This window comes from Mytilus trossulus, chromosome 13, assembly GCF_036588685.1.
Source record: "Mytilus trossulus isolate FHL-02 chromosome 13, PNRI_Mtr1.1.1.hap1, whole genome shotgun sequence".
Taxonomy (NCBI): Eukaryota; Metazoa; Mollusca; class Bivalvia; order Mytilida; family Mytilidae; genus Mytilus; species Mytilus trossulus.
This window is the reverse complement of record NC_086385.1, coordinates 25,109,216-25,127,807: the sequence shown is the minus strand read 5'-3', so window position 1 is coordinate 25,127,807 and position 18,592 is coordinate 25,109,216. Positions and strand designations below refer to the sequence as shown.

Sequence of the window (18,592 nt, the reverse complement as noted above, 5' to 3'; positions counted from 1 at the left end):
TATCACAAGTCTATTTATTCAATAGATAACTGAATAAATGGATTCAAATTTGTGTATCTAATCTCTAAGTACATACTTACAATACATGTTTACTATATTTTAGTTGTTTAAATCTTTTAATTATCGATGTAACGTTTTTATATATTTCAATATCTAAAACTTTCTTTTTCTTTGCCATTGAACAGTTCTTGTTTATACTTTTTGTATTTTCAAACAGCATAAGGTTTAACTTTTATCGATCAAACATGAAATCATGAACAAAAAAGAGAGAGTAGAACTGTCTTCTGACGAAGCAAAGGTACATAGATTTTATAACAATGTACCTTTTTATAGTCCGGATACAGCTAGTTTTTGGCAATGTATCATATAACTTATGATTCAATATGAACAGTAAGGTTTAACATATTTTTAAAAATTCAACCCTCATCTAATCTTGAACATCATTTAACAGCACAACAGAAGAACACATTGTAACAACCGGATTGAAAGGTTACCTCATGAGATCTGAACGAACACGACAAATCAAAGAAAGACACCAGACACGAATATAGATATAAGAGATCTTGTAGTTATTAAAGAATTGTTCAAAGCAATATTCAACAAATACATTTATCAAAAATTTCACGACAAACACTCCAACCAGAACACTTGCAACAGATTTAATTTTAAGACATTATTAGTAGTTTCGAAAGGCTAAGCCTTGTGCAATGCCATAGTAGGAATAAAGAATACTTAGATTATTATTGATCATCATTGTTGATACTTTATACCAATACATAATACTTATGTTTCAAATCAATAATAAAACCCCAATAAAGATATATGTTTACTTAATTAATTGATAACATTTAAGCCTAAGATTTTTAATAACATTTAAGTGGCTCTATAACCAACATCTCCGTAGAAGATTGTAATACAGTAAAAACTTGTTTTGTTTCATTTTGCCATTGTCGTTTGGTGTACAGCAAAACTTGCAAACATTAAAAGTATTCAGATATTCCATGATAGAAAGCAAGTATTTTGCAACTCGGTAAACTTATTAATGCTTTCCTATATATTTATATATACTAAATTATATGCAAAGGATCTCATAATTATTCCATTAGAGAGTTGATCATGATTTAGTTTTAATGTAAACAGTTCATTATTCGGATTTACCAACACAGAACATGTGCTCACCATGAATAACACAAATAAGATGATTCATCATGTATTCCAATAAGCATGATAAGGGTGACAATTTAAGTTTAAAACGAGTTTTTAAAACGAAAAAAAACCAAGTTGCATTAAAATGTCCGTAGATATAAATAATAGCTGTGGTATGAATATTGGAACTCCTAAAATGGGACGATCGTTAAATAGATTTAGTTTTCATTGTTTAAAGGTGAAGAAATATTTTTGTAACAGAGTTCTCACTGAATGTATTGGAACTGCTATGTAAGATGTAATTCCTCATACAGTTATTTACATCACATTTGACATCAGATATGTATATCGTGTATTCATTTCAAATCATCTGATCATATATCACCGTTGCGTAAATGATGAATGAGAGAAAATGTATTAAGCGTGTTAAAAGGCATTGCATTTGTTATTTGAATTCAGAAAAAAATATTACTCATGTTACTGTAAACGTTTATAAAATACGAATATTTGTCCCAAATGTGTCATTAATAACGAAGAAAGACACCGCATTTCATAATTTTTGTATTTGTATTATACACCTGTAAAACGTACAAGACAAAACTTAATTAATTGGAAATAAATCCATTTAAGAAACCTACATAAGAAAATGAAAACTTTTCCATCATATTTCCCGATTTGTAAAGATATTTTATGATCTGGATAACGTAAAGTGAAGTGAACAAATCCCATCTCGAATTTTTCAAATTGAAATTGTAAGTGTTAGATATCGCTCTGCAAATGCAAATTAACGAATTTAAGATAGGTTTCCATCCTTTCCTTCATTAAGTTACATATATTTTACTTAGTATGACAATGCCCTATCCTCAATACTATTTGGACAAAATATAAATGCTATTTTAATCACAACACTTTACAAACTATATACAGACATATTAATATAAAATTCCAAAGGAGTTCTTCATAATGAACACCATTTCGAGACGTATCATGCGACATAGAAGTGTAAAAAGACAGAAAAGCATTGTTGTTATTATGGACCACCTGACACTAGTCACCGGGGGCCATAATACTTTGGTGCATTAGAAGTCTTGACTCAGGGTTAGAAATGCATACTGTTAAGGGTGGGTATGTGCATAATTTTAAAATAATGTACGCTGCATTTCCAGCCGGAGAAGGTAACCTCTAAGTTACAAAGAAGAGGTCTTGTAATGACAAGAATGAGTGCCTTTTAATGAGGACACATATACATTTTAAATTTCAAAGGTCAAAATCACTGGTGACCTTCAATTTTATGCGGGACATTAAATATTGGTGTTTCTCTCATGTAGCAGTTTTCAAAAGGCTATATCAAAAGGTTAAACAGTTAGGTTAAAAACAAAACATGTGAAAAACATATATGTTTTTCTCTTAGGTCAAAAATCTAGGTCAGATGAAGATCATAGTGATGCAAACTGTATAGTAGTGATATACCTTCACATCGGATTTTAAAATCCATGATCAAAAGATAACACAGTTAACCACAGGTATAAGAAGCACAACTAAAACATATTGTATGACACTCTATTAGTCTAAAGGGAAACAATAATTACACAGATTCAACAACAATGGCTATATTCTATTTTTGATTCATACAGTGTATTCTGTCACTATTACTTTAAAATTCATTAAATGGACAACACTTGGTAATCTGCATAATCGATTTATAAGGGTGAACACGGACGTAATGAAGATGGCGGTAGTACTTAACATCTGGTAAAAAAACATTCATTTAATACAACTGTTTTTCCTCCGTAGATATTTTAACCTGTCGCGGTGAACGGATACGGCTTATTTCTGATGATTTGTGTTAGCTAAGTTCAAATCAGCGTGTATTCATTAGGCATTTATCGTAATCTGTAATCGTGATCAGTTGTAATTAATTTATCCGCTGTAATCATGATTATTATTAGATTAGTTTATGATTATATTTATATGATTACAATTTCTGTATATGAAAATAGTTTCAAATAGACAATGTACAAATGAAAAGATGTGAAGCATTAAAGTATAATTTTCAAACCGGTATACGCTATGATTGATCAATGTGCAGTATGATGTAGAGCATGTAGAATGAACATGAGTGATATATTTTGTAAACAGTTTACTTAGGAAATTTATATTTGCAAATGTTTCATGGTGAGTTTTGTTCTTCTGATACAATATTATGCATTGAGTCATTTCATTAATACTGATTTAGGTTTACACCATATATATATATATATCAATAACGACTTAGAAATTCAATAGCATAACACATATAAATTGATTTTGACTTTGATTGTCGACACAAATGAGCAAACTTAATTAAGGTCTTTCCATTTTCAAAAAGGGAAATCCCTCCGAAACTAAAAAAACCTTGTTATCGTTCAAACACCGTAACCGTTATAGGTAGAAAAAAAAAACGAAGGTTGAAATTTGTTCAGGACCAGACCCCGGTTCTTCGTTACATTTGTATCGAAAAGATTCAACGACTCATTGGAAGGGTTATGCCCCTATGAAAATTAACCGGTGTCGGTTGGCCACCAAAACTCAGAAACCGTAAGTCGTAGACACCTAAGATCTTCACCAATCATCATCAATTCATGTATCTTTGAAAAATACCTCAAGGTCAATTGTGTATGTTGACCTTGACCTTTGACCTAACACCTTGTTATGGGATAATCTCAGCAACCTTAATACTTTCAGAAGTGTTACATAGTGGAAAATGTTTGGGTCATTAGTGCACAACTTTGTTATATTTTGACCGAAGAGATTTGACCTTTCTGTAAGGAGAATAACTCTTGTTTTAGGTTTCTGAAAAGGCAAAATCAGCCTTTACTATATGACCAAAGGTCCTAGACCCATGGGGTCTTCAACAATGACATTGGAGACTAATGACCTTGACAAAGGTCAAAAGGTCAAAGGTCAAGGTCAAGTCCCATATAGCGAATTATGTGTTTTTGATCGTATTTTCAGTGTGTTTTAAAGCTTTTCAATACATTATACTTCTATTGGAACATGTATTTTATATTATAAAGGGAAAGACCTCTCAATTGTTCAAGAACAATTGACATTTTTATTAGTACTGTAATTTAAAACCAAATTTAATAGTTTTACCATTTTTTTACTTTTTTTTATACCTATTTTGATTTGTGATTTTAAACTCTATCAAGAATTAAAAAAATGAAACAACTTTACATAATGAAATAAACAAAATATACCTGTATTGACACTGCAACTAAGACAATTCAATAATAAAATCTAGCTCACTTTTTGGTGGTAAAAAACATAGAAGTTTCAATTAAAATGTATAAGAAATATAGATTTGTCATTGATATCTCAATTCATAATTTGTACAGATAATTTTTAATTTTTAATTAAAAAATGTTTTTTTTATGGAAAGAAAATAAAATCTAAATAATATCAACAACTTCACATGTTACATTGCTCCTAGTCGTCTGAATTTTAATAAGATTTATTGCTAAAGAATATAAAAAGGATATATAGGGTTTCGTGAGGCCAAAAACAAATACATATTATTTTTTTTTATTCTACAATATACAGTGTAATCTTAAAAAATCCAAAGTTATCATGATAGATTCGTTTAACAATAATCAACCCTATCCCTGGTATTCACATCATATAACCAATACCAAGCAGGGTATATTATTGTCTTATTACCTATTTATGGTGCTCTTTATACATTTCATATATACCTATTATCAGATGTGGGACAACAATAAATATGTCATTCTTTTTTATCCTCCCTAACGCCTGACAATATCTAATCAAAACTATTGATATGCTATATATTACTTTTGCAAGATTAGCAAGAAATCCCAAGTAGATATAAAAAATAAATATCGCAACCAACGATTCGGGTAAACTTAAAAATGGCTTAGTGTTGGATAATTGACGAAAGAAAAGAACTATGCATTGAAAAAGCCATTTAAACAAGTTGTATTCTTTAAACAAATCAAGAATAATATATGTGTAAATTATTCATTTATACAAAATTAAGTTGAACGAACACCATGCATAATATTGTCAAACACCGAATACACTATCCATGTTGAGATCATAATATTTTCTTTTTTAAATTCTGTTTTAAGTCATATGAATGCTACGTCATATTTATACTTCTATCTCGTGATTTAAAACTGAATAAAAACAAAGCTTGTTATATGAAGTGTGTTGGACAATATCGAGTTCTTTCAACATTTTTGTTTAGTTTTTATGTTTTCACGTTGAATTGATTACATAAATTTCGTCCATTTTAATTAAAGGAACGTGATAATGTTGCACAAGAGTAAACTATTTGAATATATAAATACAGTTGAATGGAATTCTTTTTTGTTATTATTTTTGAAGGAGTCAATTTTAGAAATATTTCCATTTTTTCAAAAGACATTTGTTAAAAAAAATTGATAAAATTTTAGTTAAAATATTTCTGTTATACGTCGATAAGGTACATGTCGTAAGATGTAAATTTTGATTGCAAGCGTACGTTGAATGTAAAAGGGAGTTTTCTCCCCTCTTGTATTTGAAAATACGCGTTTGGTGATATAACTCATAAACTAAATATAATTAAGACCTATGGTCTTTTGATTTGAGGTCCTTGGTTTATGACCTTGAAATTGATCTCAAGGTCATAGCTTAATTTGACGTTCTAGATTTTGACCTTTGCTTTTATTCTATATGTATACATGATAAAGATATACAACTTTTAGAAAAAGGTATCAAACCATTTAACCTTGAAAAAAAAACAACCGGAAGTGACCTTTTGTAAACCGGAAGTAGCTATTTTTTTGTACTTTATTAATATAAAAGTATATAGAACCAGATATTTTTGGAATCAGTGTCAAGTAAATATTCAAATATAATCGGAAGTAACATTTTTCAAACCGGAAGTAACAAATTATCTCCCTTATTTAAAAAAAATGTATGGAAACAATATATTTTTGGAATCAGCTTACTATCGCTAGGAGCTATCATTTGACGATTGAAATGACATTTTAAACTTAGTTTCACAACTTTTCATATCAAAATACATTGTTTTGATGGAAAGACTTTCAATTGTTCTCTGAACAATTGGTTTTTAATTTATATATATTATTTTTTATATCAAAAATCAAGAATATGTCATTTTAGCACATTGCGTTTTTAATTTTCGTTAGGTTGTTTATCAGTGATGGCTTTCAGTGGACTAAAATTTACATTTTCAAATCTGTTAGTTCTTTCTTGTTCCCAATAGTACGTACCATGGAACGGAATATAGTAATGGTCTCAGTTATTTTGATATGACAATATTTTCAAGAGTTCTTAAACACGTTAAACTATTTTTTTGTGTATTTTCAGTAATTCAAAAATTATACAATGTACCTCGTTCATGTTTGTTTTAAAAATCCTTTAATACCCCTCTAATTGTGATCTCTAATTATAAGAAGGAGGGAAAATTCAATTATATATAATGAAGTAAATAGTACCGCAATTTTGTTTTGATAATACTTATTATGTCGTATTCTTTAAAAAAAAAAAAAAGAGCAAAAGCTCGACTTTTGATTATCCGTCAGTAAAGGCAAACGTCAATATAGAAAAAAATGTCCTTCTACTTGAGACTGCGAAACATCCAGTTTTAGATCTGTTCTCTATGGCCATGTCATTACAGGAGACCACAACTTCCAGCGGTAAACAGCAAAGTTCTAAAATTTGACATTTTGCATGTTTATTCTGCCTTTCCTGAACAACATATCTTTACATAGCTTTAAATATATTTTTACTCATTATAAATACATAACTTATTACAGTTTACTTTCACACATGTGCCTTCGGTATAGTAAATAGTTTTCACTCAAAGTAAAATTATCCTAAATATAACTGATATTTCTATACTTTTAATTTCGACATTTAAAATATTTTTAATACGAAAAAATAACCTTTTTTTTTATGATAGTCGACTTTCAAAGTAACCTTGATTTAACTCTAAAGTGTAGACAAACTTGTTGAGAAAGTTAATCTAAAATCATCTGATTAACTTTCAATTATACTAAATGACAGGTTATGTCCATGGTTGTGTAAAATATATAGCTCATTGTTAATCACAGAAATTACCTCAATGATGTGGAAATTACACCTCAATGAGACAGTAAACAATAACATGGAAAAATGAAGAACTTACATCCGATTTGTATTCTAATGGCTTATAATAAATATACTGGTTACAAAAAACAATGAATTTCGAAAATAAATTTGAATGGAGGCCGAAGGTTACATATTTGGAGACCACAAGCTTGTTAAAGGCCATCTGGTTGAAACCTCTTTTACAAAATGACCTCAATATCGTCCTCCATCTGTTAAAGATTGAAAACAAGTGTTATCAGGTCATGAAATACGTTATGTACGCCTATTTAAAACAAAAAGGTGCAAACCTTAAAAATCTGACAGGAAATATCGAGGCAATTTCTGGACAAAAATTCTGAATACTATTGATATACATGTACATTGTTTTTTTATTTTAAGAACAATCATGAAATTAATATAAGGGCTCATGACAAACCCATTTCTGGAATATAATAATACACTCTTAGAACTCGCAAAGCGGGTAGTTTTCGTGAGGCAATTATATTAGCCGAAAATATTGTGGTAATGTTGACCAATTACAACACGGACGTTCACTAAAACGAAATATTTTTTTTGTATACATTGAGGTCCGTACGCGCAACATAGAGTCATGTTGTTAGAAAGCATATAACTGCCACTACAAGTTAAAGTTGCGCCGAACTTTTGAATGTCTCGACTACATGGACTATGAACTGGTAACCTAAATTACACACAAACAACCATCTAAATTTTGTTCTATCTCCACTGCACTACTAATATATCAGTGATTTTAACAACCTCCGGTCCATTACCTCTAAAGAGAATTAGAGTAACTTAATTTCAAAACAGTCTATCTTTGCTGCATATCATATCCTTCTTTTTGCCTTATGTTTTCTCATCTAATGTTCGGATAATTAGCATGTTCGTGAGGTGAACACACAGGAAAAACATACATTGAAGTTGGTACTCATAGTATTTATTCGCATACTGCCACTTCAATTAATTTGACACCTACTTCTTAAAGTCTGCTGTATTCGTCATTTTCTTTTAAAGAATGTAAAATAAAAAGGTTTTTATATTTCAAGGTATTTCAATTTTAAATTCACCAGAAAAAAATCAGAACGGAAAGTCCTTAATCAAATGGCGAAATTATAAAGTTCTCACTGTTTGTATTAAAACTGCTGTGTAATTCTTCAAACAGTAATTTACATTACAATTGACACCATATATGTTTATTTTATCGTGTATTCTTTTCAAATCATGTCAACATAAACGTCGTTAAACTGATCATATATCTACTTTGCTTAGATGATGAATGAGAGAAAATATATCAAGCTTGTTAAAAGGCATTTAAATTGTTTTGTGAATTCAGAAAACAGAATAATCATGTTATTGTAAACGTTAATAATAGGCGAATATTTGTCCCCAATGTGTCACTTATAACGACGAAAGACGCTGAGATTTCATTGTTTTTGTATTTGCATTTTTCACTCGTCAAATGTACGTGACACAATTCAATTGATTAGAAATAAATCCGTTTATGACACCTAAATAAGAAAGTGAAATCTTTTTTCCATCATATTTCCCGAATTGTAAAGATATTTTATGATCTGAATAACATCACGTAAAAATCACTATATTTTAAATTGAAATTATAAATGTTATATATCACTATGCAAATGAACGAATTTAAGACAAGTTACCATCATTTCCATCATAAGGTTACATTTATTTTACTTGGTAACATGGGGTCCTATTCTCAATATCATATGGACGAAATTAAAAAGATATTTTAATCACAACACTTTTAAAAACTAGATACAGACATTTCAATATTAAATTCCCAAGGAGTTCTTCATTGTGATCACCATTTCGAGACGTATCGTAATACATAAACGTGTCAACGGACAGAAAAGCATTGCTATTTTTATGGAGCATCTGAAACTTGTAACCAGGGCCCTTAAATTCTTTGATGCATTTGAAAGTCTTGACATCACGGTTAAGAATGCATACTGTTTAGGGTTTGCTATATACATAGTTCTAAAATATTCTACGCTGCATTTTCTGCTGGAGAAGGTAAACTATAAAATATAAAGAAGATGTTTTGACATTGAAAGACGGACTTAATATGGTTTTTAGTAAGGACAAATACACATTTGAAATTTATATGATCAAAACCACAGGTGGCCTTTAATGTTATGCAATACATGCTATTTTGGTGCTTCTCTCATATGGCGGTTCTCAAACAGCTATATCAAAGGATGAACAGTAAGTTTGAGGATATAGAATGTGATTTCTTTTTCACTATGGTCAAAAGCCTAAGTCATATGCAGATCATAGTGATGCATACAACCGCCTTGCAGTGATATACCTTCACATCAAATATTACAAACCATGGTCAAAAGATTACAAAGTATGACAAAGTATGCAACCGGACAAGGTTGTATTAAAATAACCAGAAGTATAAGAAGCACAATATGTCACAATAATTTTAAAGTCAGTAACACAGCAGAAATTTAGTAATATGCATCATCGATTTATACGGGTGAATACGGAAGTAATGCAGATGGGAATGAATTAACAGTGTACGGCGATAGTACTTAACATCCAGTAAAACCTTATTCCTTTGATGCCAATGTTTTATCTCCGTAAATATTATACCTGTCTAGGTAAAACGATTTGTCTTAGCTAAAAAAAAAGTTCAAATCAGAGTGTATTCTTCAGGTATGGATTAATGGTAATCTGTAATTGTAATCTTTTTTAAATTGTTATCCAGTGTAATTAGTAATCACGATCTTTCTGATAACAAGTAATTGTAGTGTAATCGACTAGAGGGGGATCATCGATGTTATCATGATTGTTATAATATTCCTTTAAGATTACATTTTTGTTTATATGAAAATAGTTTACGATAGACAATGTAAAAATAAGAAGATGTGAAAATGTCAAACTAGTATGATTGATCAATGTTCAGAATGATTAACCAAGTAGGGCATGTATAGTGAAAATGGGTGACATATGTTGTAAATAGTTTACTAAATAATTGTTCATTTGCATACGTTTCATTGTAAAATTGAGTTCTTGTGATACATTTTCTATATATTGATTTAAGTTACCACAATATTTTGGTAAAATTACTTAGAAATTCATCAAAACACATAAAGTTCCGATTTGACTGCTCATATTAAAACTATATTTAGATACAAATAACACACAACATGCGAGCTGAACGGTACAGTAAGCTATTGATAAAATGTAAAACAGTTCAGATGGCAAAACTTACAGCATCATTTATAAACAAAACAATCAACGACAAACAAACATTCTAGACAGCTATCTCTAACAACCAATTGATAAGACAGGAACATATACAATATGGCGAGATTAAAAACAGTTTGTGATCTTTTAACCTATAATTACAGAGTGAACATGTTTCCACTTGTATAATTGACAAAAGAACAAATATTCACGAAAACAAATGAAATGCATGTTGTAAAATAATCAACACAAATTTCAGGTTTTTTTGTATGTTTCAGTGTTAAAAATTGATTAATATTTGTCCAACTGTTTCCATTCAAATAGTTCATCCTTAATATGCAGGGCTTTGAGTTGTTTTTAATAAGAGTATTCTAAAATTGTTTAAAAGGATTCTTTTTAAGTCGTGAACTATCTATCATATCTGGACATAAATATGTTCAAAGTTACTGAAGTTATGTTATACAGCTTGTCAATAATTAATTCGACATTCAAACGATACAATACACTCAGCGTTTTTTCGTTAGAAACAAAAACAGTGAAAAAAGGGGCAATGAAATCCATATTAACTCTGTCAAAAATTATATTTTTTTCGATGAATTGTAGATTTGACGGTCGCAAATGCAGTTTTACTGGCGACGCGTAGCGGAGACAGTAAAACGGAGATTTGCGACCGTCAAATCAAAATTGACGGTGGCAACTCTTCAACTACAGTACTGTTATTCCGATTCTAATGCATTTAAAAATGAAAAATACGATAAAACATGAAAAAAATGTCTAAATTTGTCAAATAAAAAAAAATCCGCAAACTTCATGAATACTTTTGGCACAAAGACGTCAAGGCTAAACGTGACGTCATACAAATGAAGACTAACAAACTGGAGGTTATTACGTTACCTGTACGCTTCAAATTTGGATAACATTACATTAAAACGGCGAAATCGAGGTAGGTGTTGTTTTATTTTCGATTATATAGTAGTAATCGAACATTTGTTTATTCATCAATTCAAAATGGCGGGTCTCTCCTTAGTTACGCCTGGTCAACTGTGGATTTGACGGCAACTTTTAGCCAATGAAAAAATTGTTTCATCCAAATTGCATTAGAATATCTTGTTATAAGATATTTTTAAGACAATATTTATAATTCAGTTAGACAGACGTCGTTTAACATTGTGAACACTGTCGTCTTCATACCGACACCATTTCAGTACATTGTATTTAAAAAGTAAGACGATATGTTTGTTTACAACAAACTGTATCATCAAAACATCAATAACCTTGAACGAAAATATTAACAATAGTTTGTTGCATAAAATTATTAAACACCGAATATATGATCCCTGTTGACATCATTATATTTTCTTTTCAAATCCAGTTTCTATTCATGGGATATTTTAAATTACTATCTCGTTCTTTAAAACCTTATCAAAATGAAACTCGTTAAAGGAAGTATGTTGTACAATATCGAGTTCTTTTAACATTTTTATCTTTTGAAATCGGGCTGGTGTCTTCACTTGTAGATTTCTTTTGACTATTTTGAATTTCTGTAGCCGTGTTAACACCAAACATTTGTTTTCAAATGTGAACCTGTCTGTCATGTTATGGATCATGTGTCCCGTTGAATGATTACAAAGTTTACACTTGTTTTTATTTAAATGTCCCAGATAATTTGTCACAAGAGTAAACTATTTTAATTTATATATATATACTAGTGTATACAACTCGTCTAAACATCAACCCAACAATGTTAGACCTGTAAATTTGCTTTCGCAAATATATATAGTATATATATATATGTTACATTGAATTGAATTCTCCGTCAAGTAGTATTTCGGCACCTACACCATTTATCTTGTTTTTTTATGTTTTTGAAGGAGTCGATTTTAACAATATTTAAGACTATTTTTTGAAAGACATTTTTTTTTCAAATTTTAGATAAATGAAAGTAAAAACTGGATAAAAAAGATGATTAAATTGTTTGTCGAAAGAATTACGAGATAAGTCGGTAAGGTATTTTTTTCTTGCAATTTCTTTCATTATCTACCCTTTTCACAGTTATAATGTTATAATCGGGATTTAAGTTTCCACAAAAATGTGCCTCTCGCATTCATTTATAAATAATGTATTTCTGTTCGATATTAAGATCTTTTGTTTTTTGTGTTGTACCACTTATATGTGTTCTAATTATGAGGTCTTTCCACTTTTCTGTGGAAAGACATATTTTTTTTTTGTTCTGATTATTTTTGATTTTATTTTGTTCTCCCACTAAACACTTTTCTTGCTGGTATACAATTATTTCGCAAGATTCCTCTTAGATAATGGGAAATTATATCAAACAGTTATTGCGCTTTAAAAACTTATCTTTTTTAGCCGAAAACTTTGTAATTGTAGGAGTTATCCTCCAAAAAGACCGTGTTTTGTTAGTGTATCTCTTATATAACCGAAAAAGATAACGACAATATTCTTCCTCTTTGTTCGTTACATCTTCAAGCATTTTTGACTTTTTTCGATTGAAGCGATTCGGATAAATCTTAAAGGAGTTATATTAATTTCATAACAAAATTAATTTGTTGTATATTTTTCTAACCCATAAACCGTAAGTAGTATAAACCTAGAGTCTGTGTATATCATGTCCTGATACCCTTACCATGCAAGTGTGGACAAGGTCAAATGTAAAGGTTGTGTTCTCAATTTTGATATTTGATTGTTTTTGCACACACTTTTTAAGAGATATATAAAATGTATTCAAATTGGTATACCATGAAGCCATAAGACCTTTCGTAAAATGTGACACATGACCTTGAAAAATGTCAATTCGAAGTGATTTTATGTGGATCGCAATTCGAAGTAGTAATGTTTGCACTTAATTCATGAAAAAATACCTAGAAAAAACATAGTTTTTGAATGAGCATCCATTAACCTACCATTTGAGACCGGAAGTTGTATTAACAGGAAGTATCATATTATCTCCTTCATTATAGGCAAAAGTATATATAAAACACTAATGGAATCAGTATAAATAGATCTATCATAAAAGACAGAAAGTGGCATTTTCTAAACAGAAAGTTGGCAATAATATCACTTATTTCAGGCAAAATATATAGTCTAGTAACCATGATATTCATTCAATCGGACGCGAATAGTTACTTTGAGTAAACCAACAGTATTATTTAGAAAATTGATAAGAATGGACCTTCAATTGTTCAAAATCTGATTTTAATTAAGTCTTTCAACTTTTCTATGGGCCAAAAAAAAACTATTGTATTTGTTCTGAATACTTTTGGATTTTTTGTATTTCTACTTCTGCAAAAAATGTTTCTTACGTGTTAATTTTTAACACAAAATGACGTTTCTCTATTTTGCATTTGAAATCGAAATATTTATTGTATTATTGGTAAGTAATAACAAAGGTTATTTGAATTTAATGTCCCTGGTACATAAAATTAATGTGAGGTCAAGGTCAAAGGTCAAGTTCTCAATTTTGACTTTTCATTGTTTTATTATCAAATCACAATTATGTAAAAAAAAAAAAAAAGAATGGCAAGAATCTGTGAAGACAAAATTAATAATGAGTTCATGGTGTTAAGAAGATTTATCAAAAAAATTATGTAGAAGTAATCTATACTATACATAATAATACTTACATAACTCATACAATATATACAGGCACACATTGGTAATATGGGAACTTAGTGAGTTTTAAAAGATCTTTTCTGCCAAAATACACAATGCGACAGTATAAAATGTTGTACTATCTTTTCAATTCCAGTTTGTATTTAATCATTTTCACGGGTCGTTATTTAACAATATTTTGGGACTTGACATTTATCTCTAATAAAGCGACAAGTCGTTTACACGGAGAACACTTGAAACTGGATAATTTTCCTTTTATTAGGAATAATTACATCTCGGATAACACATGTAGTTACTAATTTCAAGATGGTCTTATTTATTTCTGAACTTCTATCGTCGTTATGTTATATTCCATTAGACAATTATTCTGACAAACTTAATGAATTGAAATCCTAACAAAAATAAACTTCAAAAATGAAGTAATTTAACAAACTACTTTTTAATCATTTAGTTTTGCTGGATCACACTAACGTAGACTAACAATCGTACAACATTCAAACTTACCTCAGCCATGTCATACAGTCTTTAAAAGTATCTGAACACATTTTTACAATTCAGTGAATTTTATATCTAATAATTTTAAAGAAAAAGGCGGGCACAGGGCTATCGACTTTATAAGTAGGCATTAATCTGCCATCATCACAAGTGTATCTTTTATTTTACATATTGAAACATTTTAGCAAAAATAAGGTAATTCAATTTAATAAATCAAATGCGATTATATCTATTACAGTGTAGTGCAAATTGTTATTCCCTTTACGTACCTTGCATTGTAAAAAGATATCGAAATAATGAGGTTTTGATGTTTACAAAAATATACATTTTCACAATATGTATTACCTTGAAAGTGTAATATTACAATATTATTTAAGATGCAAATATCTTTAAACTGAACATTTATACCTAGGCGATGTCATTACTTATTTGAGATTTGAGAAATTCTAAACTGTTGGTTCAGATTTCACTATAAATCATAATAAACCTTTGTCCAGTTGTTTCTAATGTTTGCTTTGCTCGTTTCAATAGCTATAAAACGAAATAACAAAATGCTGTATTTTTTTACGACCGTCTTTGGTATATACATTTTTTCTTTACTTTGATCCGTTTTTATGCTATTATTGTTCACAGGTCACAATGTTGTTCACGTCCTTACTGTCTTTTAATCTTTTTATTTGTCAATTTTAAATTGAGTAATATCTTATCTTTTATCCTTTTTTACTAGGCAGTTGATCTCTTGCAATGTACATAGAACAATATGCGCAAAAATTATAATTAACACCTTTCTATTTACATAAATCTAATAAAAATTATGTTATTTCGAGCTCTTATACGTGTTTCATCCACAATGTGAATCAATACTTCTACCAAAATGTTTTCATCTGAAACATAACACGAAGGGTGAGTTTATATATCAGACTATTATGGTATCCTATAGGAGTTATCTTGCAGCTAAGGACGACATCAAGTATGTGCATCTCGGTAATGATTTATTATAAATCATACACGCAGGTAATCGATTAACAATAATATGTTATTGATTATCTGATGTTTTATAAGTCATCTTAATCTAACATGACATAGTTTGGCTAATTATTGTTTCGAATGCTACAAATAAAGTGCATCTTACCATTTTTTTTGTGTGGTTGAGCTTTCAATTTTGCCATTTGAACAGGAACTTTCCTTTGTGAATTTTTATCGGAGTTCAGAATTTTTATGATTTTATTTTTTACATATTAAAATATGGTGAGCGAACGTCATCTTTTTTAACCTCCAGCTGACATGTATATTTACACTTTTGATCAAGAGAAACTTTTGATTTATAAAATTATACAATAAAAAAATTGTTTCATTAACAAATCATTTTCTTGTTAAATATATTTATAAATAATAGTGGTAAACAATACAATATTATCGAAAACAACACCTATATAAACGTCGCCGTTTTGATGTGATTTTATCAAAATTTAAGTCGTAGAAGTAACGTATAACCTTCAGTTTGTTATTTTTCAATTATATTGCGTCACGTTCAGCCAAAACGCCTTTGTGCAAAAAACCATTAATTTTTCGCGGAATTCTATTTTATTTCCAATTTATACATTTGTATGCCCTGCCATGGCAAAGGGAGCATTTTGTGTCATTTTGGTCTTTTGTGGATAGCTGTCTCATTGGCAATCATACCACATCTTCTTTTTTGTATTGAATTTTATCCTTGTCAGTTTGTTCGTCCATCCGTACAAACATATCATAGTGTACTTCCATTGTCCAAAATTGGTTTCCGGGTTTCCGTTCTCTTACTTTAGTTTTCCCCTACTAACTGATTTAAAACTTATGCACAATGCTTATTACCACAAAACACAGAATAAATTTGAGTTTTAGTTTTAGAGTTTTTGAGGGGGTCGGACAGGTGGTACTTTTCTCCTTTCTCTCTTTCCTTTTCTCTTGTCTCCATTGCAGCCGTAAAACATACAAAAAAACATATTTCTGGGATGCTCATTTCAATTGATTTTTTTGTCTTGTTTTAATGGCTTGTTCTTTCACAAGATGGAAGTGGTCTTTATTCTGCTTCACGAATATCAATAACTGTTTTACTGACTGTAAAGCTGTCTCTTTCATTGAATTTGTATGTCTGATGATCGCGGTTTTCCAATGATTTTTTTAATACAAAGTATCATAATAAATACAAATTATTGAAACGCAAGATTGAGTAAAAATACGGCACATTTTTATGACACTTTTAGTCAACAATATTCCGAGTGTTAACTTATATAGGACGCATATATATATTCTCAGGTTATTTTTATTGTATTACTTTTACAAATGACAGAATGTTGAATTTAGTCTTTTCAAATGTACAGTTTGCAACGTTTGTCCGCAAATACGCACACAACCAACATGTTTACATCATTCATAATATATATCATTTTACCAATTACTTTTACAACTGACAATGTTTTTAACAGTTATTGTTTTTTATGGATGCATTAGAATGTGTCTTTCTCAGACAAAATTATTTCAAATTGTATTGTTTCCTCCTTAACATGCCTTAAATATTTGCCACTGGACATTTTTACGATCTCATTAAAATACGATGCTCTGACACGCTACCCTCCAGGAGAGAGTAGCGTATCAGAACATCGGATTTTAATGTGATTGGACTTTTTACAACCTCTAAAAAATAAAATTTTACTTAAAAATCACTGTTTGCTTAATCAAATTTTTTGAAGCACTTTATCAATGCACTGAAGTAGCGATGGCATTACCTTTGTATAGTTTCGTAGGGTTAAGTTGTAGAAAAAAAATCTAAGCTACGCGTTGACAGTAAAACTACATTTACAAACATCAAATCGCCAATAGACGATGGAGACTCCTTAACTACAGTACCAAAATTCCTGAGAACTCCATTGAACTGATTTAATTTCTGAATGTATTTGAACGAATTGTGACTGTTTATTTAACGCATCATGTAAATGTAGCGGAATTTGATGAGACTGTTATTAAAGTGAGAGGGTTAGCGCTTTGGAACCAGGTTTAATCCACCATTTTCTACATTTGAAAATGCCTGTACCAAGTCAGGAATATGACAGTTCTTGTCCATTCGCTTTTGATGCGTTTTGTTTTTTGATTTTGCCATGTGACTATGGACTTTCCAAATTGATTTTCCTCTGAGTTCAGTATTTTTGTGATTTTACTTTTTTCAATCACAAATATGTGGCTGCACAATATATCAAGCTAAAAATTATTATGAGTAAAAAATGTTGAATAGATTCAACAGACACACTGTAATATCTTCAATGGGGCGCAGCTTAACACATGTTGAAAGCATCAATTTGTTTCTAATTTCATTACATCACATGTGCTTGCCCTGTAATGTTCTTAGCAATCAATACATCTGTAAAGAGTTTTGAATTATTTATTGTAGGAAAAGCAAGAGCCGATGATGTGAGTGCTTTTGCTATAAAGGACAGTATGACTACTAAGTGATTCCCTGACCCTGGAAGACTTTCAATTCCAAAGAGTAGGACCATCAAGTCAGTTTATGTGGTTCATAGATTTCTTGGATCATGTTTGTATATGAGATACATGTAGTAAAGTTTTATATTCAGGATAATCAACATAAAATCAATGATCAGTAAAGAGAGCAAGACATTGCACTCTTGTTGTTTATGCCATTTTTTAGCAGAATTATTAAGGATACAATATTTTTATGGGTAAATAGTTTAAATAAATGTGACCCTTTAAAAGGCAATTTTAATTTTTTCTTTGATGTCATCCTGGAATTTGGTAAGTTTATTTATACCATGTTATTTATTGTATTATCTGTCAGGGAGTCACCTCCTGTTTGACATCACCACATATTTGTTCATTGCCACTGAGGTTAGAAGATTTTGTTAGTTTATCTGGCTTATAATGACAAGAAAAATTTCATAGTAGGTCTGGTGCT

General features: G+C 29.9%; 1 protein-coding gene across 1 annotated transcript in view; it reads left to right on the top strand.

The window, feature by feature from the left end:
- The first annotated feature begins 253 nt into the window (after positions 1-253).
- LOC134694184 (2-iminobutanoate/2-iminopropanoate deaminase-like) overlaps positions 254-18,592 on the top strand; it is a 60,431-nt gene continuing 42,092 nt past the window's right edge. The window contains exon 1 of the mRNA XM_063555179.1: positions 254-298. Coding sequence (XP_063411249.1) covers positions 254-298 — 45 coding nt within the window. The remainder of the gene's footprint in view (positions 299-18,592) is intronic.